General features: G+C 51.7%; 1 protein-coding gene across 1 annotated transcript in view; it reads left to right on the forward strand.

Annotated features, from left to right (window-relative positions):
* Positions 1–24,971, forward strand: part of ZNF536 (zinc finger protein 536) — a 382,760-nt gene extending 357,789 nt beyond the window's left edge. Inside the window, 1 exon segment of the mRNA XM_074314979.1 lies at positions 22,160–24,971. Within this exon segment, the coding sequence (XP_074171080.1) occupies positions 22,160–22,404 (245 nt within the window). The 3' untranslated portion in view covers positions 22,405–24,971.
* Positions 24,972–26,943: the final 1,972 nt, after the last annotated feature.

The raw sequence follows: 26,943 nt of genomic DNA on the forward strand, positions 1-26,943 counted from the left end.
TCACTTGGTCAGGATCCTTCCTGGTTATGGGAAATCTATTTTCAGGAGTGAGAGCCATGGAGCTGGGGTCACTGAGGATGAAAGCGTGAAATGCAGGCAGTTGTGACTGAGGATGTGTGCTACGTGGTGGAGGGAGCAGGGAGAAGGGAGTGTCCAAGAGGGCTTCCTGGAGGAGGGAGCATTTGAGGCGACAAGGTGGGGGGCATCCCAGCAGAAAGCACAGCAGAAGAGCACTGTTGGCAGGAAATCCTTCCTCCATGTCCATGACCTACTTTTTCTAGGTCACTAGCTTGGAAGCTCCCTGTATCCAAAGGGCCTTTCCTCCCAGCGCTTCTGGAAGCACCCCACCAGCTCAGATCCTGTGGCTGTGAATCCTTTCTGTTCTCCTTTCTCGCCTATTGTCATAATTTGGATTCCAGGAAGCCAGCCTGCAGCCTGGTTTACGAGGCAGGAGACTGGTGCAAACCAGCCTCACTTGATGGGTCCTAATTACTGGGGAGCAGAAGGGGCTCGAGCCCTTGTGGTCCATTTCCACGCTCTGGTCTCTGGGTAGCCCCTCCCGCCTAGCAGCCCCGCCTGTGGAGTCCGAGATGGTGTCAGCCCAGCCAACGTGGGCTACAGCAGACGCTAATTGTGTCCCCAAGGAGGTTTTCCTGAAGTTGGGGTCACTCTGCTGTGTCTTTCCTAAGTGATCTGTACATAATCGACAGTGCAAAAGGGAAGGAAAAAGGCGAGGCTGTCTCCTACGGCAGGATGGGACGGGAAGAGGCCTTTACCACGTGGACAGAGGGGTAGGGAAGGGCTGGACGGCCACCTCGGCAGAAAAGCCGCCTCCTCAAACCCCCAAACCACTGATCGCATCTTCAATCTTAATCCCAGCTCTGGAGCACGCCCCCTCCCGCCACGTTTGGGGTCAGTCACATAGCTTGTCCCCAGGTGCCCCCAGCATAAACTCACTGTGCTGAGGACCTGGGCACAGGTGTGGTTTCCCCGAGGTTGGAATGCCAGCTTCAGAGGAATTATGAGACGTACCATTGGAATTGGTCCCCCTCCCGAAATACACATTCGCGCTGGTGCATGCACACACACACGGAGAGCAGTATAGAATTCACACGGAAACGCACAACCAGCCACATCTCAGTTCTTGGTAAACGACCAGCTCTGAAATGAAGCTGGCAGGGGATTCAATTCAGACATGACACCCATTTCTTTGGAAAGATGCCTTCCCCACCCCCACCCCCAGGGGCAAATGTGCCAGTTGGGCACAATGTTAAGTAACGTTGGCTGATGCTGCTTCTGGGGTCTGCAGAAACAGTGTCGTTTCTTCCTTGCCCTCCCTCTGCCTCCCCTCAGGCCCGGAGAGGAAGCGTGATGTGCAGAATGAATGGGGGCGGGGGCTGCCCCCTTCCCCTCGCCACCCCCACCCGGGCAGCACCTCCAGCCTGAGACGCCCTCTCCCCGGGAGCCGAAAGAATCACCTGTCTCCTTTTGGTACCGACACCCTCCTTCATGCCATGAGAAACTGGTGACCTTCACTCTGGTCTCCATGACAACAAGATGGTATATGTTTAATTAGTTCAGGCTTATTTTAGGACCAATTTTCTTTTATTTTAGGGCAATGCAAGCTATGATAACTGCAGGCGTGTTTATGAGGCGCGCGAGGCTTAGCTGAAGTGTGCCAACAATCCCAGGCAAGCAGATGGTGACCCCTGATTCAACTTGCCCTCTCATTCAATTATTCAGCTGTATTTAATTTTCCTCCGGGTGACTCACATGCCATGCCACCCTCTGTCCTGTAGGTGGCACGAAAGACCACCTTTAGGCTGCAGTCCCGGCAAAGGGTGTCGGGGTGAGTTTCCCCAGCTGGGCCATGGCCATAGCCGAAGAGGAGGATGAATGTCAGCGTTGGAATAAGGGTTTCCACCTCATGTCAAATGATGTGAAAAGGTGGAAAAGAATTGGGTCAAACTGTATGTGATTTGGCCACGAGCTCTAAGTAATCTTTATCCTAATAAGAAATTTCAAAGAACTTGCAGGCTCAACATTCTCCGAAATAATTTGTTTGGAGTTCAAGGGGTATCCCAGTGTTACAGCCGTTTTTAGAATTGTGGGAATTCTCTGTTTTCATTCTGAAAACCTCTGCTGCTAGCCCACCTCGGAGGGGAGGCTGGGCGGACTGCGGCTGTTTTTCCCTGGTGTTGTCCGTCCACCTTGCACCCTGTTACTACTTAATGCCAATACCTGAAACCAGGTCCCCGTAAAGGGGCTGTGATGGCTCACTAAGTACCTTTCAAGGACACGCCTCTCCTAACGATGGAACCAGGAAGCGCGTGGTGACAGCACAGAATGTCCACAGGCTGCACTGTGAGCTTTGGAAGATGAAACGACACACTTGGGTTGTCCACCCACCTCATCCCATGTCTGATGTCCGACCGGCACTTCCTGTGTGTGGACCTGGCTGGGCTCCTCAGAGCAGCGCCCCCCACGCTTAGATTCTGCCTTCTCATTAAGGCTGCGTGCAGCACAGGACGCAGGTACTTTCCCCTAAGAGCGTCTCACTCTGGGACCCTCCTGGAACAGAGTCTTTCTGCCTATCCTGCATTTGATCAAACCACAAACCACAAATAAAAGAAGCATGTGTGGAACCCAGACCGAGTGGCAACCACATGTGCGTGGCGGTGCTTCCACAGACGGTGACTGGGGTTTCATACTGTGAGTGGAGGACTCGGTACATGGGTTCCTCCCACCTGAAGACGCTCAGTTCTCATTTCCGCTTAGGGCAGAATCATGGCGACAGACAGGATAAGGCCACGTGCAGACGGTGTTGCTGCAACTTCCTTTCTGAAGGCTGGGCTCTGGCTTGCTTTGGCTTCACGTTATCCGGCGAGGGCTTGGTTTGCACTGGACGGGCTGCGTGGAAACTCGCAAGTCTTTAGTTCAGGCAAGGGAGGGCCGTGCGCTTTGCAAGTAACTTCCGAGGGCTGACTGGGGCACTGGGCGGGCGTGGCAGCAGCTGGGGCCTGACCCCGCTGGCCGGCACAGTGGCCTCACCAGGCAGAGCCACCAAGGGCCGACACACTTGTACCGGTTTATGTCAGCCACTCTCAGACTTAGCCCCTGGAGCCATTTGCGGTTTTGGTGCAGCTTCCAGGGGGTTGAGTGGGGGGATCTTAATTACAGCTACTCAGGCCACACAGATCTATTCGATTTCACAGCTTTGCCCTCTGGTCAGCCCAGCCAATTGGACTCAGCACCCCCTTCCTTCCCAGAACCCCCTTATCCTCGGCACCATTAGGTAAGGTTGTGGGGGGCTTCCCAGGTTCTCAGAAAGAACTGAGTAAACACCAAAAGGCTATGAGCACTTTCGTGTGTTCCACGGGTGACAGTCCCCCTCTGGGGGTGGGCTCTGAATCTCTGTTCCCAGGGATGAAATGACAGCAGCGCGGGTGCTTTGGGATGAGCCCGGAAGTGCTGTCACCTGCCCTCACTGCAGCCCCAGCTGAGCTGCCGGAGATGCCAGCTGGGCAGGGCGGCCGGGACACCGGGGGGCTCTTATGACAAGGGGTTGTTTTTATTTGTGTGTCGGGTGTGTGCATACATGCTCGTACCCACAAGAATCCCTGCTGCTTTGTGGGGAAATCAGACTCTAGGATCCCCGTCCAGTTTGGCTCCTTGCAAACCAACCCCGGCAGCATCACGATGGGGGAGCTGGCGTTGTGGCCCGCAGACGAGGAACATTCGGGAGTCAGGTTATGATTGGGAAAAATAAATACTAAAAAAAAATCACATCTTCCCTGGACCTCTGGCTTCAATCTGGGGTCTGTACACATTACATAATCTGTCACTAGAGTATTGTACATTAAAGAAGTGGCCCTGTGCAAATGCAGCAAGGGGTTGGGGACCTCCATCACCGGCTGAGGTCCTGTCCCTCCCGCCACCTGCCCCATGGTCCGACCATTTTGCTCATTCCCGAGTTACTCTGCTGCCCAGATCATTTGTTTTTCTTTGTTTGGAAGACATGCTACACGAGCGTTTGCAAGGCCATCTGTGTATTACAAAGGAGTAATGGGGCCGGTAGGGCAATGTGGGGGTTTGGGCCCCCATCTTGGTGGTGCCCATGAGACGAGGGCAGGGCTGGTGAGACCCCCACATGCAGGGAGGGGCCAGCACCAGCTCCCTGTCCCCACCCGTCATCTTCCGCTTTCCATCCTGCAGGCTCCTGGCCCTCGCCCAGCACTCATGGCGGGCTTTCGTAAAGACGATTTGGAGGAATCTCTGGCCAGCCCGCTGGGCAGCAGCAAGCCTTTGCCGTCTCCCAGGAACTCTCCCCCCTTTTTTTGGAAAGGGCCACCTCTTTTTTTCCTGAAGGTGGCAGTGAAAGAAAAAAAATGACTCCCCTGGAAGATTTAGGCATTTTATTACAAAACAGATGGAGTGGCGAGCGTCTTGTTGTCCCGTGTGCCTGGGATCGCGGGCGATGGAAGGCCCAACCCCACAGAGCGGTGTGCACTGGGGGCATTCAGCCCGGCTCCCCAGGCAGCGTGGCACCGTCACTCCGGCCAGCACTAAGTGACCGCGGCTCGGCCAGCCTCCTCTTCTCCCTCTGAGTCTCCACCAAGATAATTGAGGACCGTGCTGCTGGGGCAGGAGCACGGCTCATGCGGGCTGTCAGGTATCTGCTCGTGTCTCCGTGTCATCCGTCAGCATTGAGCCCCTCTGTCATGTCTCCTCAGCCTTCAGCTTCGCGCTCTCTCATCCTGTTCATTATCTCGGCTTGGACCAGCCCCCCCCACGCCCCCATCCAGTAAATGCATCTCTGTGCAACTCTCAGTCTCCGATTATGAATCGATGATCGTGTGCTGTAAGAGAGATAGATGGCTTTTAGTTCCATCTTGTCTCCCCTAATTGTAAAATATTAGTTACATTACACTGTGTCTTTTGATTAATGGAACTTATTTGGACTGGCCTATCCGAACCCTCCCCCTTCTAAAGTCCTCCACTGACTTTTGAGAATTGAGTGATTTCACTTAAAGCAGACAAATAGGCCCTTCAGCGGGGAGATAGTGAGGCTGTGAGGCTGCAGGCAGGCCGGGCGCCTGGCCGGGCTGTGTATTTGGAATCCAGGCTTCACTGGCCAGGCGGCCCGGCGAGCGCTGGGCCGGCTCGAGCCTGCATGGGGGGCTGGCCCCGTGCGCCCACCCTCTGTCTGGCAAATCCAGCCCATGTTGCTGACTTGCAAAACAGGATGTGAGACCAAAATGAATTAAAATTAAATAAATTGCAGATTGCCACATCCCCACACCCAGCCACTCAGATCTGAAGTCCGATGAATTCAGCTCTTGCCACATAGGCTCCTGTCTGCAACCAGAACAGGGCCTCGGGGCGCCCGGCAACCCTGGCTGGCACGGGCAGGCATCACCCTTTCACGTGGAGTTTATCTGATTGGCAGGATTTACTTAAATGTGTCTGTTGATGAAGTCCTTGCTGTAGAAAGAGGGGTCCTAGGTCCCTTCTTAGAGATAATCCCTGTCGAGCGTTCAGTGTAAATTCAAGGGCATATCCACTTCCCACCTATCAGCTCAATTAAAAAGGTCTAGTTCCTTTGAAGTGCGCAATGTCCATATGTCAGAGAAGCAGGACGACTGACTTCATAAGCAAACTGTCCCCAAAAAGGCAACATGAATTAGGACTTCCAGGATGCATCTGATACGGGCACACTCGGGCCCACGCTGTCTGAAACGCATGCAACTGTTTATTTTTGTAGGATGTACTCAGTGTTTTATTCTGACCTTTGCATTTTTATTTTTACTTTTATTTGCATGATGCTTGCAGACCCTGACTACACTGTGTTTTCTGGGGACCTGCTGTTTCATTTAGTGTGCTAGAGGCAAGAGACTGACTTTATTATGGGTGTAGGAAGCCGGTAATGTTCTACTTTATTTTTTTAAGAGCGCAACAATGTGTTTATGGCTGCCAGGAAAAGCGAGGCAGGAAAACAACCACGCCTGAGTGTAAAACAACCACGCCTGAGTGTAAAATTCGTTCAGATGCCCAGAAACATGGAGACCAAAGCTTGGGGGCTGAGGCGCTGTAGGAGCCCGCTGCCTGCCCTGCCTGCCCCGTGCAGGTGTCTGCAGAGGCAGCACTCACCTCAGCGGGGGTCCAGGGCTCAGGTCTGCCTGCTCCCTCTGTCACCCCAGCCTAGAGTTTCTATTTTATTTATTTTGCTCCCATGTGGGGTTTGAGTCCTTGCTTTGGGGACAGTGTGTGCTTGGGAACTCTTTGTTCTGCGTATCAGGGGACTTTTCTAAATGTCAGCAGTGTTTGGACTGTTGTGTCTAATAAGCCTTAAGGAGGCACTTCCGGTCGTCGCCGGCGGCCTTGCTCGGTGTGCGCGTCCATCACGTTTGGGAGGATTTTATGGGATATTCCTGCCGTAGCATGTGGGTGCATATTGGCAATTGTTGGCCCTTTTACATATTCCACGATACACTTACCTGTTATGGATCCATAACACCAAATGTGTAGTAAAAAGCTATATCAAAAGGCAGTTACGCCGCGTGCATAAAACGCTCTCACTTGGTCGCTTTAATTTACTTGCTACAGCTTCTGAAACCCCCACTTCACGCTGATGGACTTCAATATTTCATTTAAGTAAACGGGTGCCTGAGAGGGGACGGTAATGCTTCTCAGGCCGTGGCAGCTCGGGCACCTGTCTGGGGGTCCCTGCCGCCCTACCTTGTGCTCTCTGGGCCAGAGACGTGTCCTCCTGGGGGGCGGCGGGACAGCAGACGGGCAGAACCTTTGGAGGCCTGGCCTCTGCTGAGGAGGAGCAGGCAACTGGCCACACCCCACGCCAGATCTGTGCCAGACTCCCCTGTCTGTGTGCTTACCGCAGTTTGGGCCTTAACTTGCTCCCTTCCATCCTGTCATTTTGAAGATGACACTTACAAAGAGCTGAAATGCTGACAGCAGGTCTGTGTGCGAGGGACCAGTGACGTGACAAACTGACCCCATTCACACAGGAACTTTTTCTCTTGGGGACCCTCATTTCTGTGATCTCGTCCCTGTTTTTGAATCATTTTGGGAGGGGGGAGCCTGGACGCTCAGTCACTTGGGTACACTTCCGAGTTGGTGCCGTGATTGTTGTGACAATGTGGTTGTCGGACAGGAAAGAGAAAGTAGGAGATTTCCTGGATGAGGAGGCAGCCAAGGCCTTGGAAGAGTCTGTAGACACGGTGATGCCTGTTTGGGGTGACCAGGAGGAACTGGGGTCATCAGGCAGCCTGTAACTTCCCGAGAAGGCTTCCCCAGGTGTCACGTGGGATAGCGCGTGTGGGAGCTCAGCCAATCACAGAGCGTGAATCACGTGTAAGGGGAGCGAATGACAGCGATGGTGAAAAGAGAAAGGAAAAGGATGCACGCCGGCTCGTGATGGGGCTGCGGGGAGCAGAGGTAGGTTTTGTCACTGGACAGTAGGAGTTCCAGCGTGGCTGTCGTTTGGCATATGTATTTGGTAACAAAGCCTCACTGAGCTCTCACTCAGCTCCTGTCTCCCTCTCTGTAGCACCATGAGTCTGAGACTTGGGAAAGAAATGCTTCAATTTGCAAAGTGTCTGTTTGGTTGTTGAATAATAATCACGCAAAATATTCCATTGGCTTCCTTGGCACTGCATGGGGGCCTCTCCAGCATCATCCTTAAAGCGGGATCTCGGGGTCCTTGGGTTGGTGACAGGAGGGGTCTGGAGCCAGCCCAGCTGCCCTGCTTCCAGCTTCACCTGGGCACACCACCCCTGCCTGCAGACCTCGCTGTCACAGGGCTGTCAGGACTCACGAGATGCACAGGTGAGCCTGCAGGTGGTCTGTGGGCCAGGCTCGAAACCAGGGGCCAGGAGTATCCGAGAAAAAAAATGCACCCATTACAAACAAAATGGTAGTTTTTTCTTTTGGTGATGCTTGGTCTTTCTTTTCCTTCCATTTTAGAAATCATTTTAGATGGAATTTTGTAGCATGAATAGATTCTGGCTAATTATATGAGCCGCTTGTGTCCTGGGGGTCACTGAGGCTGCTCTGTCAGTCTGAACCAGGCGAAGCAGAGAGGCTGGGCTGGGGGCGGAGACCCTCTGCATTGTCTAAATGTCTCCCACAAAACCAGAGCGTCCTCCCAAAACCAGCCCACCAGCTGACCAGTCCACTGAACAGGCACAGACAATCAGGGTGTTTCTGCATTGAGAGTGTGGTCTGCTCAGGGGCCCACCACCCCCGCCCTGGCAGCCCACCCCCACTGGCTCATGGGATGGGAGACAGACTTTGCATCCGGGCGAGTTGTCCCAAAGGTCTGGGGCTGGGGGCGAGCCCAGTCCTGCCGGATGCCAGGCGCGTGTAATAGGAAGATCCCCAAAATAAAATTCTACTTGTCACTGAGACATTCCTCGACTGTTAGCAATCAATTGGGGGTGGGGGCGAGGGAGGTGGGAAATACCAAAGGACATCAAAGGGGGTCTCACTCCAGACTCTGTTCTGTTCCAAGGCTCCGTAATTGGGGAAGGTTGCGTGCTCAATAATTTGTGAGCCTCCAAACACGCAGGTTATTGTTTGCGGACAGATGGCGCCCCGCGTTTTATCGCTCTTCCTTCTGTGGGTCCTCATATGTGGGACTGATGTGCGTTCTGAAGTCTTTGTCTCCTTGCTAAAATCTCTAATCTAAAACAGGCAATCACACACGGAGGCAGGGCTTCAGAGGCATAATCAGAGTTTTAAAAGCGAAGGGAGGGGGAGAGCCAGAATCCGAGTGCGGTTATGAGGCAGATGTGTTTGCAGAAAATGGGAGAGGTTGTTAGGGGATTGAAAGTGGACACATGAGTGGAACCCGGATGCAGAGGGAGCGGGCAGGCAGGGCTCCCTGGCATCACGGCTCTGGCCGGTGGGGCTGAGCCCTACTGTCCCCCGAGAGAGGGGTCTTTGTGTCGGCAGGCAGCCGTCCTGGGGTCTGGGAGGCCCCATCCCGGAGCTGCGGCCGCCCCTGAGAGTTAAATCATGTCGGTCTACAGGAAGGAAATGAAATAGACGAACTCGCTTCTCTTCTCTTCCTACGGGTTTTCTTTTTTATTCTGAAGATAGAATTACTGTTTGTAAGCATCTGAAACTCATTAGGGGCCCTGCAGTCTGTCAGGTGCCGACGCAAGAAACTGCTGAAACCAAACGGGTGCCTGCACCGAGGGCTGGAAATTTGTCATGTGCTGATGAGCAGTTATAATAATATATGAGCAAATCACAAGCATTCTGCAAATTAATCACATTTTTTCCCCTTCTCCCTTGTCTCTGGGAGAGTGGCTTTGCAGGCAGACGTAGGTGAGGCAGCTCTCCTCACAGATGGTCGCGCTGGCATCAGATGGAATTTATATAACAGTAATTCTGATTTCCTGCCAAAGTAGCAGCGAACACACCAGGGAGATGGTAGAAGGCGAGTCATGTGGTTTTGCTGAGGTTGTTGTGGGAAGTTTAAGGGGGGAAATCTCAAATTTTCCTCTGTGCCTTTACTGTTTTTGCCTGAAGGGCCAGAAATGGAACGCCGTTCTGCCATGGGCGAAATCCGTCACATCTTTTCTTGTGACTTGTGCTGAAAGAGTGCTTCGCAGCTGTTGGAGCTGCTGGCGGTGACAGAGCCCCAGGACTCGACTCCTGGCTGGCTCCGGACAAGATTTAAAGGGGAGAGGGGTCAGAAGGTGGCAGCCTACAAGCGGGGGACAGCAAGCCCCCCCCCCCGCCCGCCCCTGGCTCTGGGGACCTGCAGGGGCTTTGCAAGTGTCCTTTTCAATGGAGCCTCTAACCACCCTCACTTCGCTTCCACAGGGCTCCGTTTATAATTCCTCGGGATTTATTCAAGTGGTTGAAAGCCATGGCGATTAAAGTGATCATCTCTGTTTAGCAGCTCGCAGACCTGGAGCGTGTCGGTGTCTGTGCAGGGCTGTGTGTGCGTGTGTGTGCGCGCGCGTGTGCGTGCCACCGTCAGCCTGCACCTGGGTGCCTGTCCTGGGTCCGGAAGCCTCCCTGTGCTCTCACCCCCTCACGCCGACCCACCCACAGGTCCTCGTGTTTTGTGGGGGATGAACAGGTACAGGGGTGACCCTGAGGGACAAGTGGCTCTCCCACCAGGCGCCTCCCCCACAAGGGGACGCGATACCAAGATGGCGTGTACTCCGCATTACACAACAGTCCTGCCGCTGGGGTTTTTCCCAGTGTGGAGCCCTGCCCGTTTGTTGTGGTTTATGTGACTCCAGGGGAATAAGTGGATTAGACGGAAACTTTAGCATGCTTCACTGCAGCTGGGTGCCGACATCTGTCATTCCTCAGCCGAGTTCTGGATCGTGCCAGCAGGAGAAGGCATAGTCTGACACCTTTGATTTCAGAGCCTTTTAGAGGGGGGGCGAGAAGAAAGGAGCAGCGCTCCCTTTGTGACTTCCTCAGAAAAGCCACCTCTCTTCTCTGCTTTATTGTATTTCATTGTTGGCATGTGACGACACTAGTGGCACTCAGCGAGCGCCGAACGTTGAAAAGTTTATGCTTCCATCGCTCCTTTTTACTTTGTAATTGCCTGTTGTTCACAGTACCACTCTGCTGAATTGGATGCAATGGCAAAGTAGCCATTTAAAAATATATCCAGTGGGTCTGTCTATGTTTGATTCTGTCAGTAAGGGAGCTGTGTGCTTCTCTCACACATAAACTCACATGAATACACACAACAGCCGGAAATCTGAGGAATGTGACTTGTTTCCACTACATTGCTTTCGTGACCTGTCTTACAAACCCCTGTGAGACTCCCCCAAACCACAGGAGCCCCCCAAGTGCTAATGTCTTTATGAAAGATGTGTATGGGGGACGGACTTCCGCAGGTGACCTCAAATACCAGCTTCAGGGGTCTGGTGTCTGGTTACTTGGGGCATTTTGTGTTGGTGGCTTTCGCAGGTCTGTTCCCTGGGGCACCCTCAGCACCTGTCACGTGACAGTATTGGCCCCCTTCCCAAGTTTAAATTATGCAATAAAACAGAAACTACAATTAAGGGCTGATGTGTTCGTTTGAAGTGACACAAAGGAAAACGGGAAAGGACTAAAGCAGCAGAGACCACCCACTTGTTTATTTCACTGGGTGTGCGCAGGAATGCAACCGTCTGCGGGACAGAAAGCCACAGAAGACCTCCCCCCACGCCCCAAAGTAGACAAGGCTGGTGGTTAGACACCCACGGGGGAAACAGAGAGGAAAGGCAGGTGATGCCGGAGTGAGGTGGGTCAGAGGGCACACGGGAGCCAGCTCTGATGTGGCCGCCTCTGGGAAGATATTGCCAGACCTTCCAACTTTTCAAGAGAAACTGTTTTCACATGAAATCTCTGTTTTGAAACATTGGTAATACCTTAATTCTTTTAATCACGTTGGGGACAAAAAATAAATATGTGTATGCCTGCAGCTTATGACCTCTGGGAGGGTGAAGTCCTGTCTGCCTGGAGCCCCCCCCACACCCTCGGCCACCTGGGTGGGGCTGTCTCATCGCCACACAGGAAGTGGCACAGTGGAGGAGCCAGGGAGGGGGGAGTGGGGAGGCGTGGCTCATGGAGCTGTGACTGGGAGACTGAGCTCCCCTGCAGGCCACAGAGTAAAACGCAGACACCCAGTGACCCATGGTGGACCCGAAAATGGCCTAGCCCATGTGTGCCGTCCATGAACACAGAGCATGAGGGCAGTGTGGCAGCTGGGACTGCAATTCCCAAGGGTCTCCAGCAGCCCAGAGCACTTGGATTTTCCTGGTGAGGAGAAGAGCAGAGCAGGGTGGGCCTTCCAGGTCTGGAGCACAGCCCAGGGCTGGGCAACGTACAGGGGTGTGGCTTGCACCCAGGGTGGAGGGATGCATGGTGGGGCTAGGTCCTCACAAGGCCAGAAGTTGGGTTCAAGGTCAGGGCTGCACACCCCGGGGTGTCCCTAGGCCCCAGTGAAGGTGAGAACACAGGGCTTGGCAGAGAGGTCACCCCGCAAGGCAGGGGCCCGAGCCCTACCTACGTGGCTGCTCAGGGGAAACAAGCCCTGCCCCCCTTGTGCAGAGCCCCAGGAGTTTCCAGCGTCCTGTGGGAAGGGAGAGGCCCTCCAAGCCTGTATCACAAGAAGCCATCAGTGAACAGTGCCCCACAGACCCCATGAAGTGCCCAGGGGTGTGGCATGTTTGATAAGTGCTGGAGGGATTCTGCCACTGGGTCCCACGAAAGGTTTCAGGAGGAGCTGGGGTTTGGGGAGGTCTGACAGGAAGGAGGTTTGGGGCTGAAGGTGGAGATGGCAGTGAGCACTAGGTAAGAAGGGCTTGCAGGTGGACAGCCAGGCTGAGAGGACAGGACGCTGGGCTACGGGACAGGGAGTCGCAGCAGCTGGACAGCAGGGTAGGTCCAAGCACGGCTGGGCCCTGGGACTGGCCGGGCCAATGGGCCTGCCCGTCACCTTTTTGTCCTTCTGGTGTCCTCTGCCACAAGCATCCTCGCTGCGCTTCTGGGGTGGGCTATAGACCCCGTGGGCCTGCTGGTGCCCAGAGGGGGGTCCACGTGGCGCTGGAGCACTTCTGCTAAGCACCAGGTGTCCCTGTCGCTGTCTGGTTGCCACGAGAACTTTGGGTGCTCTTGAGAGGGGACGAACGGACGGTAAAAGTGTGGCTGGGGGCGCTTTGCTGATTGGGGTGTGCTGAGCTGATTGGGGGTGCTGAGCCGACGGGGGGTGCTGGGCTGATTGGGGGGCACTGGGCTGACTGGGGGTTGCTGGGCTGGCTAATTTTGGAACCACGTCTCCCATGTTTGCCATCTCTGGAGTACCACCTCAGTATTTCATATCGCATTTTGTTAAAGACTTAAAAAAAAATAGCTTTATTTTAGCAATACCACCCAACTTTGACTCACTAGTTTTTCCTAAGGCTCTTATGTAAAAAGCAGTCTGCTGGCTTCCATCTGGAGTCACCTCCAGCTGTGTGGTGCTCCAGGTTCCCTGGTCCCCAATATTGGGAGGGAGGAGAGAGTTTTAGGGGAGGCGAGGTTTGCTGTGCGACACTGGGTAAGCCGCCAGCCCCTCTGTCTCCCGCACCCCTCTCTGGCCTCTCCCAGCAGTTCGTTCAGGATTAAATGGGCTCACCCAGAGACAAATACTGGGTACTGTGAGAGTATTGTTAGCTTATCTTATGTCTAAAAATCTCCAAACAAGGAAAGTAAGTTCGTCGACCCTTTGCAGGTAATTTAATGACAAACATAAATGCTTTCATAAAATCTCAGGAATGATTTCAGGTCCCAGGTCCATAGTGGCCTGTGAGCGCCGGCTGGCTGCCTGACCCCCAGGCAGGCTATTGGCTGCTGAGGGCACAGATTTCAGGCCAGGTCGGGTGGTCTGGGCCATAGCACAGGAAGGAAGTTGCTGAGGAGGGGGCCACCACGAGGCCCGAGGCACTGGACTGCAGGGGGTGGCAGTTGGGGGGTGAGCTGGGAGGACCTGGGAGACTCCTACACGCCCCCCACAGATGCTCTACCAGACACCCTTCCCTGCAGACACTTGCTGCAGTCTAGTCTCAGCTTCTGAGCTTTCATGTAAGCTGAACTTGAACCTGAAGCCTCAGGGAGTCAGCAGGACACAGTGGCTTGAGCCCTGGCTGCAGGCTCCAAGACAGCTACTGTAAGGCAGGATGCCACCTTTCTCTGGACAAACGGGGACGCTCTCCAACCTCGGTGAGCAAGTGGGGTTCCCAGCAGCTGCCCTCAGTATCTTCGGAGAAATCAAAATGCACACAGATTACTCATATATCGGTCAAGGTTCCCGCACAGCAGGCACTTCCTTGCAGGCAGCCCTTCCGTACTTAAAGCTACGTGTCCCAAACCTTTACTCCATCCTCTGCATGCACCACGCACTATGCCCTGCGCTCTCCCAGCCTTCCCCTACCTCATCCTCACAACAGCCCTTTCAGTGAGCTGTTGTCATCATGCCCATTTTGCAGATGAAAAAACTGAGACTTGGAAAGTTAGATCAGTGGCCCAAAGCACAGAACCCATAAGCGGCAGGTATGGTTTGAACCCAGTGCCTGCCTGGAGAGCCCGCACGCTTCACCCCTGTGTCTGAGTGACACCAGAGTCGTGTCCTGCAGGGTCTGTGCTGCATCATGTGCCCATTCCCTCCTCCAGGAGAAGCCTAAGTGTCACCTGCTTGGCTCCAGGATACTGGGGCCGCACGCTTAGCTGTGGTCATCTGACCTGGGCTGTTGTGCTGTTAACTGTCCACTGAAAATAAACCCAATTTAACTTTAAACAACTCTTGAAATAATAGTTTATTTTCGTATAGATTGAGACCTGCAAAAAGGTTTTGTGGGGAGTACAGAGCATCCCCATGTGTCTTACACCCACTTTCCCTATTATTAACATCTTACATTAGTAGGGTAATTTGTCACAATTAATGACCCAATATCAATACATTATTATTAAGTAAAGTCCATATTTTACCCAGATTTCCTTAGTTTTTACCTAATGTGCTTTATCTGTTCCAGGATCCCATCCAGGAGACCCCATTACGTGTCGTTGTCATGTCTTATAAGGCCCCGCTTGGCTGTGACAGTTTCTCAGCTTTTCCCTGTTTTTGATGACTTGGTAGAATGCCCTCAGTTGGAATTTTTCACGGTCAGACTTGGGGTGTGGGCTTTAAGGAAGAAGCCCGCAGAAGTGAAGTGCCCTCTCATCATCTCGAATCAGGGCGCGTGCTGTCTCCCGGACCTGGGTCACCTGGCTGAGGTAGTGTTTAGCAGGTGGCTTCCTGTTTCCCACTGGGGTCCTGTGACGGTGTATCCATGCAGCCCACAGACAGGTGTGGGAGATACTGCACCCCCAGGGGTACGTCCACACAGATGGTCGGGGAGCAGGGAACATTTGTCTACTTTCTCCATGTCCTTATCGATTCAGTCCTCTAGTTACTTACGTCAGTGTGAGGGGTTTATTTTTTATCTGCGGTTGTAATCCAACAGGAATGCTATTTTGGTGTTGCTGGAGTTGTTCCAGCTCTGGCCACTAGGGGCGCGTTCCGGGCTCTGTGCTGCTTTGACACCCCGCTCCCCGCCATGCCTCCCCCCCACCAGAAGTGTGTTTTTTTAAGCAATTCCTTCCTTTCTGGCACAAGGTGCTCCAGGACCATCTTGTGTATTTCCCGCTCCAGCCCTGGAATCAGCCATTTCTCCAAGGAGCCCTGGTTCCTTTTCTGGAGAACATTAGAGATCACGTCTGGGTGCTGAGTGCTGGCTGACACCGTGTGTCATGGGGTGTCATGGGTTCTCGGCCCGCAGCTGACAGAACGAGGACACGCTGTGCATACTAACCCCTGCATATGCTGGTATCTGTGTTCCACGTTATAAGCTAAACACGGTTTCTGGCTGATGGCTCCAATCCATTACCACACGGATCAAAATTCACTTTCAAAATAGTAAAATAATTTTGGTAGTGTTTTAAATTAAACCCCAAATCATAGGAAATTTAAAACCTAAAATTATTTATACTAAGGATATTCCAAAGTGTTTTAGCATCTTTGATTAGATGGATGAATATCTTTTTTGAAAACTGAAAACATAAATTATGTACCTGATTAGAAGCATTTTTGCCTATTTAGAATTAGGCAAATTAAAATAGAAATTAAAAAATATGTATATACATATATGTATATATGATGTGTGCAACTGAGAAAATGGCTTTCTGTCGGTGCAATGCACCTTTGTGTATATTTTCACCCATCTCATCGTCCCTGCCGGGCCTGTTGAACCTGGTAGAGGATGCCGGGGTCCTGGCCAGGGACCCTCCCCATTTGCAGACACTCAGAGGGAGCAGCAGCGGGCCCACGTGGACCAGACCCCGCCTGAGTCCGCTGGCTCCACCACGCCCAGTGAATTCTGCAGTGCAGGTCGAGTCCACCTCTGGGGGGCCCAGTTTCTAACGTAACCAACTGGTCCTATAGGTGGAGCCGTTTTCTTACCACTTGCCTGCATTTTGCCAGCGTCTGAGTTTCAGGGAACACAGAGGGCTCTGGCTAGGCGCAAGAGGAGAGCTGTTCCCGAGCTCTCCAGTCCCTGAGGCCTGCGCATGCCAGCTGCCTCTGAGGGCTCCTCTCTCCACTTCATCACCTGGCTCCTTCTAGAAAAGGGCCCCTGAAATATGACTGTGGGAGGCCCTTCTAGGGCAGCTTAAAAATATGCCATGATCCTATCCTTGGCAGAGGGTACCCATAAGGGAAGGAGGGAGCGGTCCGATGGTCCACGTGTGCGCTCAGGCCCGTGCGTCTCTGGGAGCTGCCGCACCAGGCCACGGAGTTGCCAGGCACGCTCTCCCACGCTCTTCCTCCCCGGAGGCCACGCCCACCCTGGGGCCGGGACCTTTGGCCAGGATTGGTCACACACTGTCTCTTTCCATTTATTTCAGTGAAGACAGAAGGCCCCAGTGTGCCGATCTGAAAGGCTTGGGCTGGTCTGAGAGATGCCGGGCAGTGTGAGGACTCGGGCTGTGTTTGCCGATGTCACTGGGTCTACCTTGGCAAGGGACCCCCAGTCCGTCGTGGACACCGTGACCATCTTCTGGACCCTTTCCCTTGTGTTGACCTCAATGATGAATCAGATTGTGGGGACTGTTTCTCCCCACGCTAGGCCATCCTTACTCCAGTGTCTGGTCTGTGCCTCTGTCACCATGTATAGGCCCAGCCTCTGGGAAAACCACACATGGGTCTCTTCTGAAGTATGATTTTTCTCTCCCAACGACTCTTTCTGGGCACTGGCTCTGAGCCATCTTTCAGCCAGAAACTGCAGCCTTGCTCAAAGCAGTTGGGTACCTCCCCCCAGCCCCCCAGAGAGCACTTGGCCCCTTCCTCCTCCCACAGGTGTCTCCAATAGGCTGTAACCCCTGGCAGTAGCCTCGGTTGTGGGACCAGTCATTCAGCGTGTCCTGGGTGGGCACTGTGCCTGGCAGGCTCCCGCATGATGCTGAAAGAGCTGGCTGGCTCTCGGGACAGTGCATGCAGCAGGCACCAGTGCGAGCCCATGGCCGTGGGTCTCAGGTGTGCTGCGTGAGCATGGGCAGGGCACTTCCCAGCCCTGTGGCTGCGTGCTCAATACCAGGGTTTGGTGGGCATCGGAAGTCCACAGTCATGTGTGTCCATAGGGGTGTGACATACAAATAATGCATGGTAGGGCACGCCCCTCCAGGGTGTCCGGGGATGCCCTCCTGGAGCAGCCTTTGGTCCTGACTAAAGATGCCCCTTTGCAGTGACTCTTCTGACAAGCAGTGTATGGGGGTGACCCAAGGGAGCGGGGGGATGAGTGTCCGTTCTGAGATAACCCTAAGGTCAAGCTCCTGATCAGAGACCAGCAGCTGTGTGTAGCTGACTTTGGACCATGGTTTGATGTCTCTGAGCCCGGGATTCGTGTCTGGAAGGTAGACAGCATCTCCCCACCACATCTCCCCACTGTTGGTCATGAAGATGATTGAGGCAGTGCCTGCAAATGTGTTCTGGGCAGTGGGTGTCACCCCATTTTCCCAGCACCCCAGGACTGAACACCAGAGCTTGGTCACCTTGCCCTCTGCCTGCTCTTGCCTGCTGCCCACAGCTGAGGAGAAAACAGCAGTTGGGAAAGTCTGGAGGCCCTGCAGATGCAGCTGCCCACAAGTGTGCTGCTGTAATTAATGGATGGTCCCCCAAGGGCAGGCATTTTCCTCTCCCCCTTAGGTCCAAGGAAAGAGCAGATATTTCCATCGTAGCAAGTAAGAAAAATACCTGGTTTCCCCACTTTTGTGATAAACAATGTACGACTTGCTTTCTCCTCACTCCTCTTGACCCTGTACACTGTATACATATTTATATATTATTCATAGTGGATTAAAAATGAATGTGCTCTTTACCACGGCTCCACGGCACAGTGACAATACAAATTAACGTACGATGTACTTACTTTTCACGTGGCAGTGATGGGAAATGTTGATGGCCTCAGACAGAGAGGCAGGGAGAGGGCAGTGCAGTGGGGCGGGTGGTGGGGTGCCCTCTGGCCGCACTGTCGGGGCTCAGGGCCCTGGCTGCACAGGGATGGGGCCCAGGGGCCTTCCCACTTCCCTGCTCCAGGCAGTGAGGCCCAGGCTCCAGGGGGTCCTGTGAGCCTGGCCCTGCTTGCTTCCCCCACACGCTTCACCTTCACCCCAGGGACCTGCTGCCCTGGTCCCATCAGAGTGCCTCGCTGTCACCTTCGCCCAGGCTGGACCTGTCATTTCTTCAAAGAACTTCCTCCTACATCAGTCTTATGGGGACCTATCAGAAGGGCGTGTGCTTGTGTACATGTGTGTGCATGTTCGTGTGTGTGTATGTGTGTATCCTCTAAAAACACATTGCAATCATGACTCTGGTAAGGATTTTGGAGAATCGGGACTTAAGTACTTTCTATCCATTGGAAATTTGTTCTGAAGTGAAACTGTTCAGGTTTCACCTGTGTGATGGGGTGGTGCCTGCCCTTAATGGCAGTCGGCTCAGATGTGAGGAAAAATAGAAACGCATGTGAAAATCTGCGGGCATGGCCTTAGTGTCTGCAGCAGCTACCAATTGGATCAAAGACTCTCCTTACAAAGTGCGTGCCAAGGCCACGGTCCTCAAGGCTGTGGTGCGGTAGCGACCTCCTCTGCACCTGAACACACGCGTGTGCACTGCCAACCACACTCCATCTCACTGAGGCTCACATGAAGACGGAGTCGGCACTAGTGTTTTGGCCACTCAAGTATCCAATATGCCGGGATCGCTGTGCATCTCTGATCCCACCACGAAACGGAGGTTCAGATATAACCATCGGGAGAAGCCATGATTAATATTTTAGAATCAGTTGGTGGGAAAAATGTACTAAGTGCTTTTATGCCAAGTTGGCCGATTCAAAAAGGCTTTTATTGTAAATAAAGGTGATATTTGAGGTTTTCTATTTGGTTTGCTGAGATGCATGTGGCATGGCTCCCACGGGGGTGCAGTTTGCAGAGGGGTGGCTTCCAAAGGTTACACCATAGAATTTATACAAAAGTGTATTATTCAGGAACAGTAACAGAAAATATAATAAACAGCTTTCATAAATGGGCAAAAAAAGCACGGGAGAACCAATAGGAATCCTGGTGACTGCAGTACATTTACTAAACATTACCTCTTTGGGTCATTGTGCCAGACTTCTGGTCCTGTTACTCATTCATTTTCTTACTGATGTTCTTACTGTCAGACCACGGTGCTGCCCTCCTTCAGGCACTTTCTGCCATATAATAAGTAAGCTTACGAGTTAGCTCCAGCTTTATCTGAGCCATGGTAGTCAGGCCAGTGCCCACTCCTAGCCCATGAGCTATTACAGAGCTGCCCTTGTGGGAACCCAGAAAATATAGTCCATTTCTGAGAAGCTTTGGGCAAAACTTTAAAAATGTCTTCCAGGCTTCCTGTTATGTCAGCCCTTCTCCCGGGTCCTTTGGATCAGCTTCAAGTGGCTCGTTTGCCTCCAGCGATAGCTTGGGGCCCCCTTTCTCCTGCCTGGGAGCTGCCCTTCCAGAGTTCCTTGGATCCTCTCTCGCGGGGCCCCGGGTATGGCTGAGTGTCCACGAGAGTGACAGCTTCCTGATTGGATGGCTGAGGGTCTGCTTGAAACTCACTGATGCCAGCTTGGCTCTGACTTAGACTCACTGTTCTGGTGGGAGAATGGGTATGGCCTTCCCTACTCCATTGCCACCGCTGTCACCTGGATTCTCCCCTTCTCCAATGTGGTGAAGAATAGGGCCACTTACTTGTAAAAGCCCTAAATCTACATTAGAAACACGAGTGTCAGTTCTCCTTCCACCAGCTCAGGACCGTCCCTGCCACGTGTGGGAGAGCGGATCCCGTGGGCCCTGAAGGGGGCACTGGGTCACAGGAAGGGGGGGGGGTGACGCTGCCTCGTCCTTTTCTTGCCTGTCAGTCAGGGTCAGAGCCCTTCTGCCCATCGTTCATGCTCTTGTCACGGTAGCTTGTGTGGCAGGACCAGCAACTGGGCTTCTCCGGGGGTTTCCTTTGTTCTTAACCCCAAAGGCTACAGATGTGCACATTGGCTTTTGAAAGTGGGCACGTTGGTCCAATTCAGCCTTGTGTCACGGGCAACAGTAGACACAAAAGGCGTGGAAGCTTTATCCAGAGTGGATCGTTCCTTCAAACAGGCAAGGGGAAGCAGTTACGTAACAGTTCAGCTCTACGGACAGTTCGTGCCACCGGGGTCTTGGCAGCAGTGGTACCAAGACGCTGCTGCTTCCTGCCTGAGGAACTTACAGGCAGCCAGAGGGACCAGTCCACACACAGCAGCCCACAAAGCAGGCGCCGAGGTTGGGCAGAGCCTTGAAAACGAGGGGGGTTTGGCCTCAGGGAGAGGGTAGCAGAGCAAGGGGGTGAAGGCTGTGCGAGATGCAGCCTCTGTGGAGACCCCCCTCCTCGGTTGGTGTGCTGTGTGCAAAGGGGGCTCTCCAGAGAAGACTGGACCTTGGTCACGACTGAGCTCAGAAGGCCCTGGTCTTTCCCTGGGCGTCGCTGGCCATCCGAGATTTGGGGCAGGGAAATCAAAGGTGGAGGTTCTTCTTTAGGAGCTCGCTCAGGTGCCCCAGGAGGACAGACGTGGGGACAGTGGGGACATGGAGCTCTCCTGCAGACTGCCACAGTCACGGTCTAGGCCAGAGTTGGCACACGCACTGGACCAGGTTCTGAAGAAGGGCTTGGGGAAAGAAAGAATCGACAGGTAAAATGGATTTGTCCTGGAGGAAGGGGAGACCGGCTAGCTCACTGAGAGAGAAGCCGCCCCTGGAGCCGTGTGCTGTTCGGAGGGAAGGCGAGCCTCGGTGGCATGCTTGCTAGGCGTCCAGTTTCTCGGGGATCAGACTGTTTGGCAAAGTAGGTACAAAGGACGTCTGCTATTACTGCTCTAGAAAAGGCTGCATATGCAGTCTGGATGTTTTCTGGGGTAGATGGCTGGGCCCATTTATTTACTTGTTTATTTTTCTGAGTGAATGAACCCTAGCCCTGGGCCTTGACATCTCTGGGTGCCAGGTGGAACACCACTCATGAACTTCCAGGAATGGCACGTCAGCAGCTTCCCAGCATGGCGGGCTGCAATTGTCCCATTATAACTTCCCAATCAGACTCTCTAGCAGCTCCTTTGATGGCAGAAATCTGTGCCTATCTGCTCAGCCCAAGAACAGAGAAATCAGGTGTGAAGGAAAACCCATCTCTGCTCTGATCAGAGCCCTTCTAGAAAAGTTCCATGTCAAGGGTCCTCTTCAAAATCGAGCTTCTTTAAAGTGACCAGCCTGCGTGATACCCTCTACCACCTGCTCCAGATTCCACAGACGCCCCAGCTTAGCAGGTCCAGCTCACCCACAAGTGAAGCTGGGTGACACCGCTCTGTGGCTCTTGCCATGGGTGGTTTGCATATCAGTGCAGAGGTCCTAGGAGGGTGCAAAGCAGGCTGGCTATGCTGACCCAGATCAGCGTCCCAGATGGAGGGACTTGGGTCTTTCCTCGTGCCGAGTGCAGGCAAGTCCCATCCAGGGCTCGGACCCGCCTGTCTCTTTGGGTACTGCCTAGGAGCTAAGAATGCTTTGTACATTTTTAAATGATTGGAAACAAAACCAAAGCAAGAATAATATTTCATCACACATGAAAATTATGTGAAATTCAAATTTCAGTGTCCATAAATAAATGTTTGAGCTTCTGCAATAAAAAGTCGGAAATGCGTTTCTCCTCTTGTTGCAGAAGTACCTACACGCTGTCTCAATTTTGCCTCTTGGCTTGCAAAGCCTAAAATACTTACCATCTAACTTTCCATAAAAACGTCTCAGGTGTTGGGAACTATCTCTTCTGTCACCCAGAAAGTCTGAGTTAAAAACCCTGGCTGGGATAAAAAGCGCTATTGCGCCCAAGTTCTTACTCCTTATCCTGCTAACCTACTGTTTGTCCACACAGATGTACCGGCTGCGTGTCTGCCCTTCGCGAAGCGCGGTCAGCGTACCGGGGACCATCCCGGGTATCCCGGGCGTGGTCCTTCGGACTCCGCGCGCCGCCGAGCAGCAAGCTGCAGCGCTGACTGGCCACTCTTTCTGCCCGCAGGTCACCGGCCTTTCCAGTGTCGCTACTGCCCCTATAGTGCCTCCCAGAAGGGGAACCTGAAGACCCACGTCCTGTGCGTCCATCGCATGCCTTTTGACAACAGCCAGTATCCTGACCGCCGGTTCAAGCGCTCCAGAGTCGACTCAGAGGCTTCTGGGAATTTCGAAGACCCCACGGCCGGCAAGGCGGGGAGCTCAGCGGAGCCGGCGGAGGAGGGCAGCCAGGCCCCGGCGGACCGCAACTGAGCGAGCCCGCCCGTGTGTCGCAGTGTTCTGTTACGTGGTTGTAGGGCTGTGCGTCTGGTGAAAGAGTTTGCTGACGCATCCGGAGGGAAAAAATCATGTACAACTCCCCGCTAGTGTATAGAACATTTAAAAATTTTACAAAGATATCTCTATATATATATTACAAAAGCTCCCCAGCCCTTGACAATGGCTGCTAAACTGTTACCTGGCAACAAGAACTTGCAAACAATGCAGGTGGGGACAGGAGGCTCCAGACAAGCCCAGTGTCCTCCAAGCTCCGCTTCGGGGAGCTGGGGGCCCTTCCAACTCCAACGTGGTCTTTGTCCAAAACTCATGCTCTTAACTGAAAAACGATACCATCTCAGTGCTTTAGTGCTGCCTAAGATGGAGGGCCTGCATTTTCCTTGTTGAAAACACCTCTGTCATCTGACACCAGCTGCTGTCATTTGCCTAGCACCCAAATGACACGTGCAGGGAGGCAGCCACGGTGCCAGTCAGACTGGAGCGGTCACTGCAGAGAAAATCAATTCACGTGGTGTCCTGACTGCACTCTCGGAGAAATCTTAGACGGCCCGCAGCCCGTTTCGGGCTGCCCCACGCTGCAAACGATTGCCATCTTAAACGTGCATTTAAAAAATCCACAGCCAAACGAATCAATGGTCAGGAAGTGTCTGCAGACAAATGTCCACTGCAGGCTTGATGACTAATTCCTTTTTTTAGATCCAATTGCAGTATTGAAAGAAATGCTTTTTTCTTGTCTTTTTTTTTTTTTTTTTAATTTTTGGATTAAAAAAAAGTGGCTAATAAAAAAATTAGGGGAACATTCTATAAAATGTTAGAAAAACTAGCCACCCTATGCATAGAAGGTGCTGGTGAGAAATGGAAATGTATGTAATAATAGAAAGATTGTTCTTTATTATGATTTTTAAATTTTTACTTGAATGAAGGCTGCTCTGGTCCTTGTTATTAGAATTTTTTTTTTTCATGTGTTGGTTTTTGTAAGTGTCACAGACATGAAGCAAGATTCTCTTCTCCGGCCAGTTCTTATGAAACAGCTTGTATTAACGTAGGAATGCAAGCAGCCTTCTCTCTGTGGCTAAGGGAGAAAACTGTTGGAGTTAAAATGTCTGTTTTTGTAAAACAAATGTGTTCTATATTTTTGTAGATTTTAGATTTTCTACTGATTGGATACTCCAAATTTATGAAGTTCTGCACCACTCAGAGGGAGATTTTGAGGGCCAATAATGAAACACTTAACTCATTTTTTTTTTTAACAAGCAGTTGAAGGACACTAGTAATTAAGGGTTGTTCTTGAATCTGCTCGAATGGCAAAAAGGTTCAGCCTCTTAACTTCCTTCCTCTGAGTGACAGGAAACCGGTGCTGTTGCTGTTGGGAAGAAAAGAAGGAATAACTTCTAAAACAAAGTCACTCAGACTTAAAAAAAAGTCGATATTTCCTTGCAGGCTGGGCGCACAGAATGAAACCCCAGGGCCTTAAAAACTTCAGCTCTATAGCAGTTTACAAAAATACTAAACTGCAATCAATGTAAATAAAATGCTTCGCTATCCTGAGACCAGAAGGACTCAGGCTAATAAGAAATCCGGTTTGCATATGCTGTCGAGAGGGTGTCACTCACCCCAGGGTGCAGTGTAAACGAGGTTGCCCTGCAACCTGGGCCCATCTGGCATACAGCAAACTGCTTTCTTGTTTTTCTAGAATAGTTCTCACTGCCTTACTTAAATCGAGTTGATAAACTTAATGCAACTGTTTCTATGATCCTAGAGAAAGGACTGAAATGTTACCGCAAACGTTCTGACTGTAGTAAGCTTTAGCATTTTAACTGCACTACTGTGTTTGGTGGCTGTGCCGGTCGCTTGCTTTCTGTGTGTTTGCCCCGCCTTTGGTATCTTAGCAAAGAAAAAAATATATACTAAAAAAAGAAGATAAAAAAAGTAAAAAGGAAAAAAAAAGAGGAAAAAAAAACAAGAGCCACATTCCATTCCCAGCATTTTGGGAGCTCCTTCAGTATTCTTTCGTGTCTTCTGAGCATCGTCAGATGCGACAGGCAATAATTCTGTTTGTGACACTGGGAACAGCCCCTCTTCTTTGTGGCGTGTGTGTTGATTCCATTTTGTCCAGTGCTGCCGTCCCCTTTTCCCCCTCTCACACAGGCCTTCCTTCCAGAACATTTGTAACTTGTAATACAAACAAGTGACAGCCGCAGTGATGCAGTGTCAGTTTCTGAATGTCATCAGGTTCTCCTATCTAAACATGTCAAGTTTCCCTGTAACTTCTGTAGTCTGTGATTCTGGTCAGAATACTGTCTGCATTCCTACACAAAGGAAAAATCTATCTTGGAGGAATCTGAGATCAATAGAGTAGAGGATTTTGTTGCTATGCTTGTAACAAGTAGAAAACTTTGTATTTAAAGTTTATTCTTGGTCATTATTTATTATTATAAGACATCAGTTGACAGAACTTTATTCTGGTATAGAAAGTATTAAAAGTTGTTTTTTCAGCAATGACTGTTTTCTTTCTGCTGTTAGAATAAAATGTCTTTGAAGCAGTCCAGTTTTATCCAGTGTTTTATGCAATAAAACCTCTACCTCTGGAAAAAAACAAACATCTTTTCCTATTCACTTATGTTTACTAGGAAGAGGAAAACATATTTTTTGCAGCTTTGTCAGACTTTGGTAAGACTTGGTCAAATCCCACTTAGAAAGGAAACAAAAGCCCAGCAGTGTTCTGGGCGGGGTGGGGGGGGGATGTCCCCACTGCCTTGAGGTGTAGAAACTGAATGGCTCTCGTTGCAGCGTAAACAGTGTATGTATGCGCACACGTGCACGTGTGAACTGTTTCTGCAAAGGCTCACAGACATCAGTTTCAGTAAGGTAAAACCTTTGGAAATACGTAATGCTCTTCATATTACAATAATTACAATAATGATATAAGACGCTTAAAGCTTTGGGATCCATTAGTCCCCTTTACTGGTAGAAAGTGTTTTTTAAAAACCACTAAATGCAAGGAAGCCTTTTACCTTCAAATATCAGAGGATAATCTGAATTCTTCTTCTAGAAGTAAAGGAAATGAACAAATAATGAGGTCTGCGGCGCTGGGGACACTGGCTGGAGAGGGTTTGGATTCGAAGGGTCCATGCTGCCACTCTCAGGGATCTGAGAGCCTGCAGAAATGTGCCAGCAAAGCATCCGCCTGCGTGTCGGACTCCGTAAGTCACCAGTTTTCTTTCAGGATGCCAGGCTGATGGTGTCCCTGGATGGGAGCGGGTGACCTGAATGACAGCCTCGGCGGTCCATCTGCTGTCACAAACAGCAAAGGTGAGTCGTGGGGTTTAGGTGAGGGGCCAGGGAGTGACCCCATCAGGGAAAGGAGGCTGCCTGAGGGCTCGTCACTCCACATGTGGTGACACCCCAGCCCAAAGCTTCCAGGGCCGGGTAAGAGGGTCCAGGGGCACGTGGGCCTCAGCCACTGCTCCCGTCACCTGAGGACTGTCGTCAGGGCTTCTGCTTTCTGGGGACGCCAGACCCCTGGATTTGGTATGAAGTCTCCTGAGTTTTACACGTGGGTTCAGATGTGTTTTTAAAAGCTGTAGTAAACAGATGAGCAAACTGTGGTAGATGCATAGACTGGGCTATTCTTCAGCCGTAAAAAGGAACGGACACCACCACACGCTACACGTGGATGACCCTGGAAAACACGGCTCTCAGTGAGGGAAGCCAGACACACAAGGCCACAGTGTGTGATTCCGCTGATGTGACGTGTCTGGGACAGGCACATCCAGAGACAGAGTCGGTTAGTGGCGGCTGGGCCAGTGGAGGGGAGAATGGGGGTGACTGCTATTGAGTACGGGTTCTCTCTGAAGCGATAAAAAGGTTCTAAAACTACACGGCAGTGATGGTCGCCCAACTCCGAATCTACTGAAAACCACTGAATTGTACACGTTGAAAGGGTGAGTTTTATGGTATGTGAATTATATCTCAATAAAGTTGTCATAAAATAAACATAAAACTGGAAGGAGTGCTTTTGAAGAAGCATCAATACACATTTCCATCAAAATATTTTGAGCTCTTTTATAGTCATAGGCAACTGTCAGATTAGTACGTTGTAGAGAATTATGACATTTGGGGCGTGCTGATTTAAATTTGAACCCTAAACTACGCACTAGCCTCTTGATCTTGAACAAAGTACGTGTTCCAAGTTCACTGATCCTACCTGAGAAATTATGAAATTAGATTATATGTAGGTTTTGTAAAGTACAGTGCTGGATACTGTCGCTATTGGGGCATAATAAGTGCTGGGTAGATCTGAGCTTGGTTTCACCCCCACAGCGCTAGTGTTTGGAAAAGGCCCCCGTGGTCACGGTCGGCTGGGAGGTCGGCAGGTCGGGATTCCTTCACATTCACCCCCTTCAGACAAGAGAATCTTGGACCAATGTCTTAAATGTCTTCTTTTCCAGTTTCCTCATTTGAAAAATCAGTATTGACAGCTTTCTTGTTATTCTCCGGGTGTCAGGGGCCCCT

The sequence above is a fragment of the Rhinolophus sinicus genome, linkage group LG11, assembly GCF_036562045.2.
Source record: "Rhinolophus sinicus isolate RSC01 linkage group LG11, ASM3656204v1, whole genome shotgun sequence".
NCBI lineage: Eukaryota > Metazoa > Chordata > Mammalia > Chiroptera > Rhinolophidae > Rhinolophus > Rhinolophus sinicus.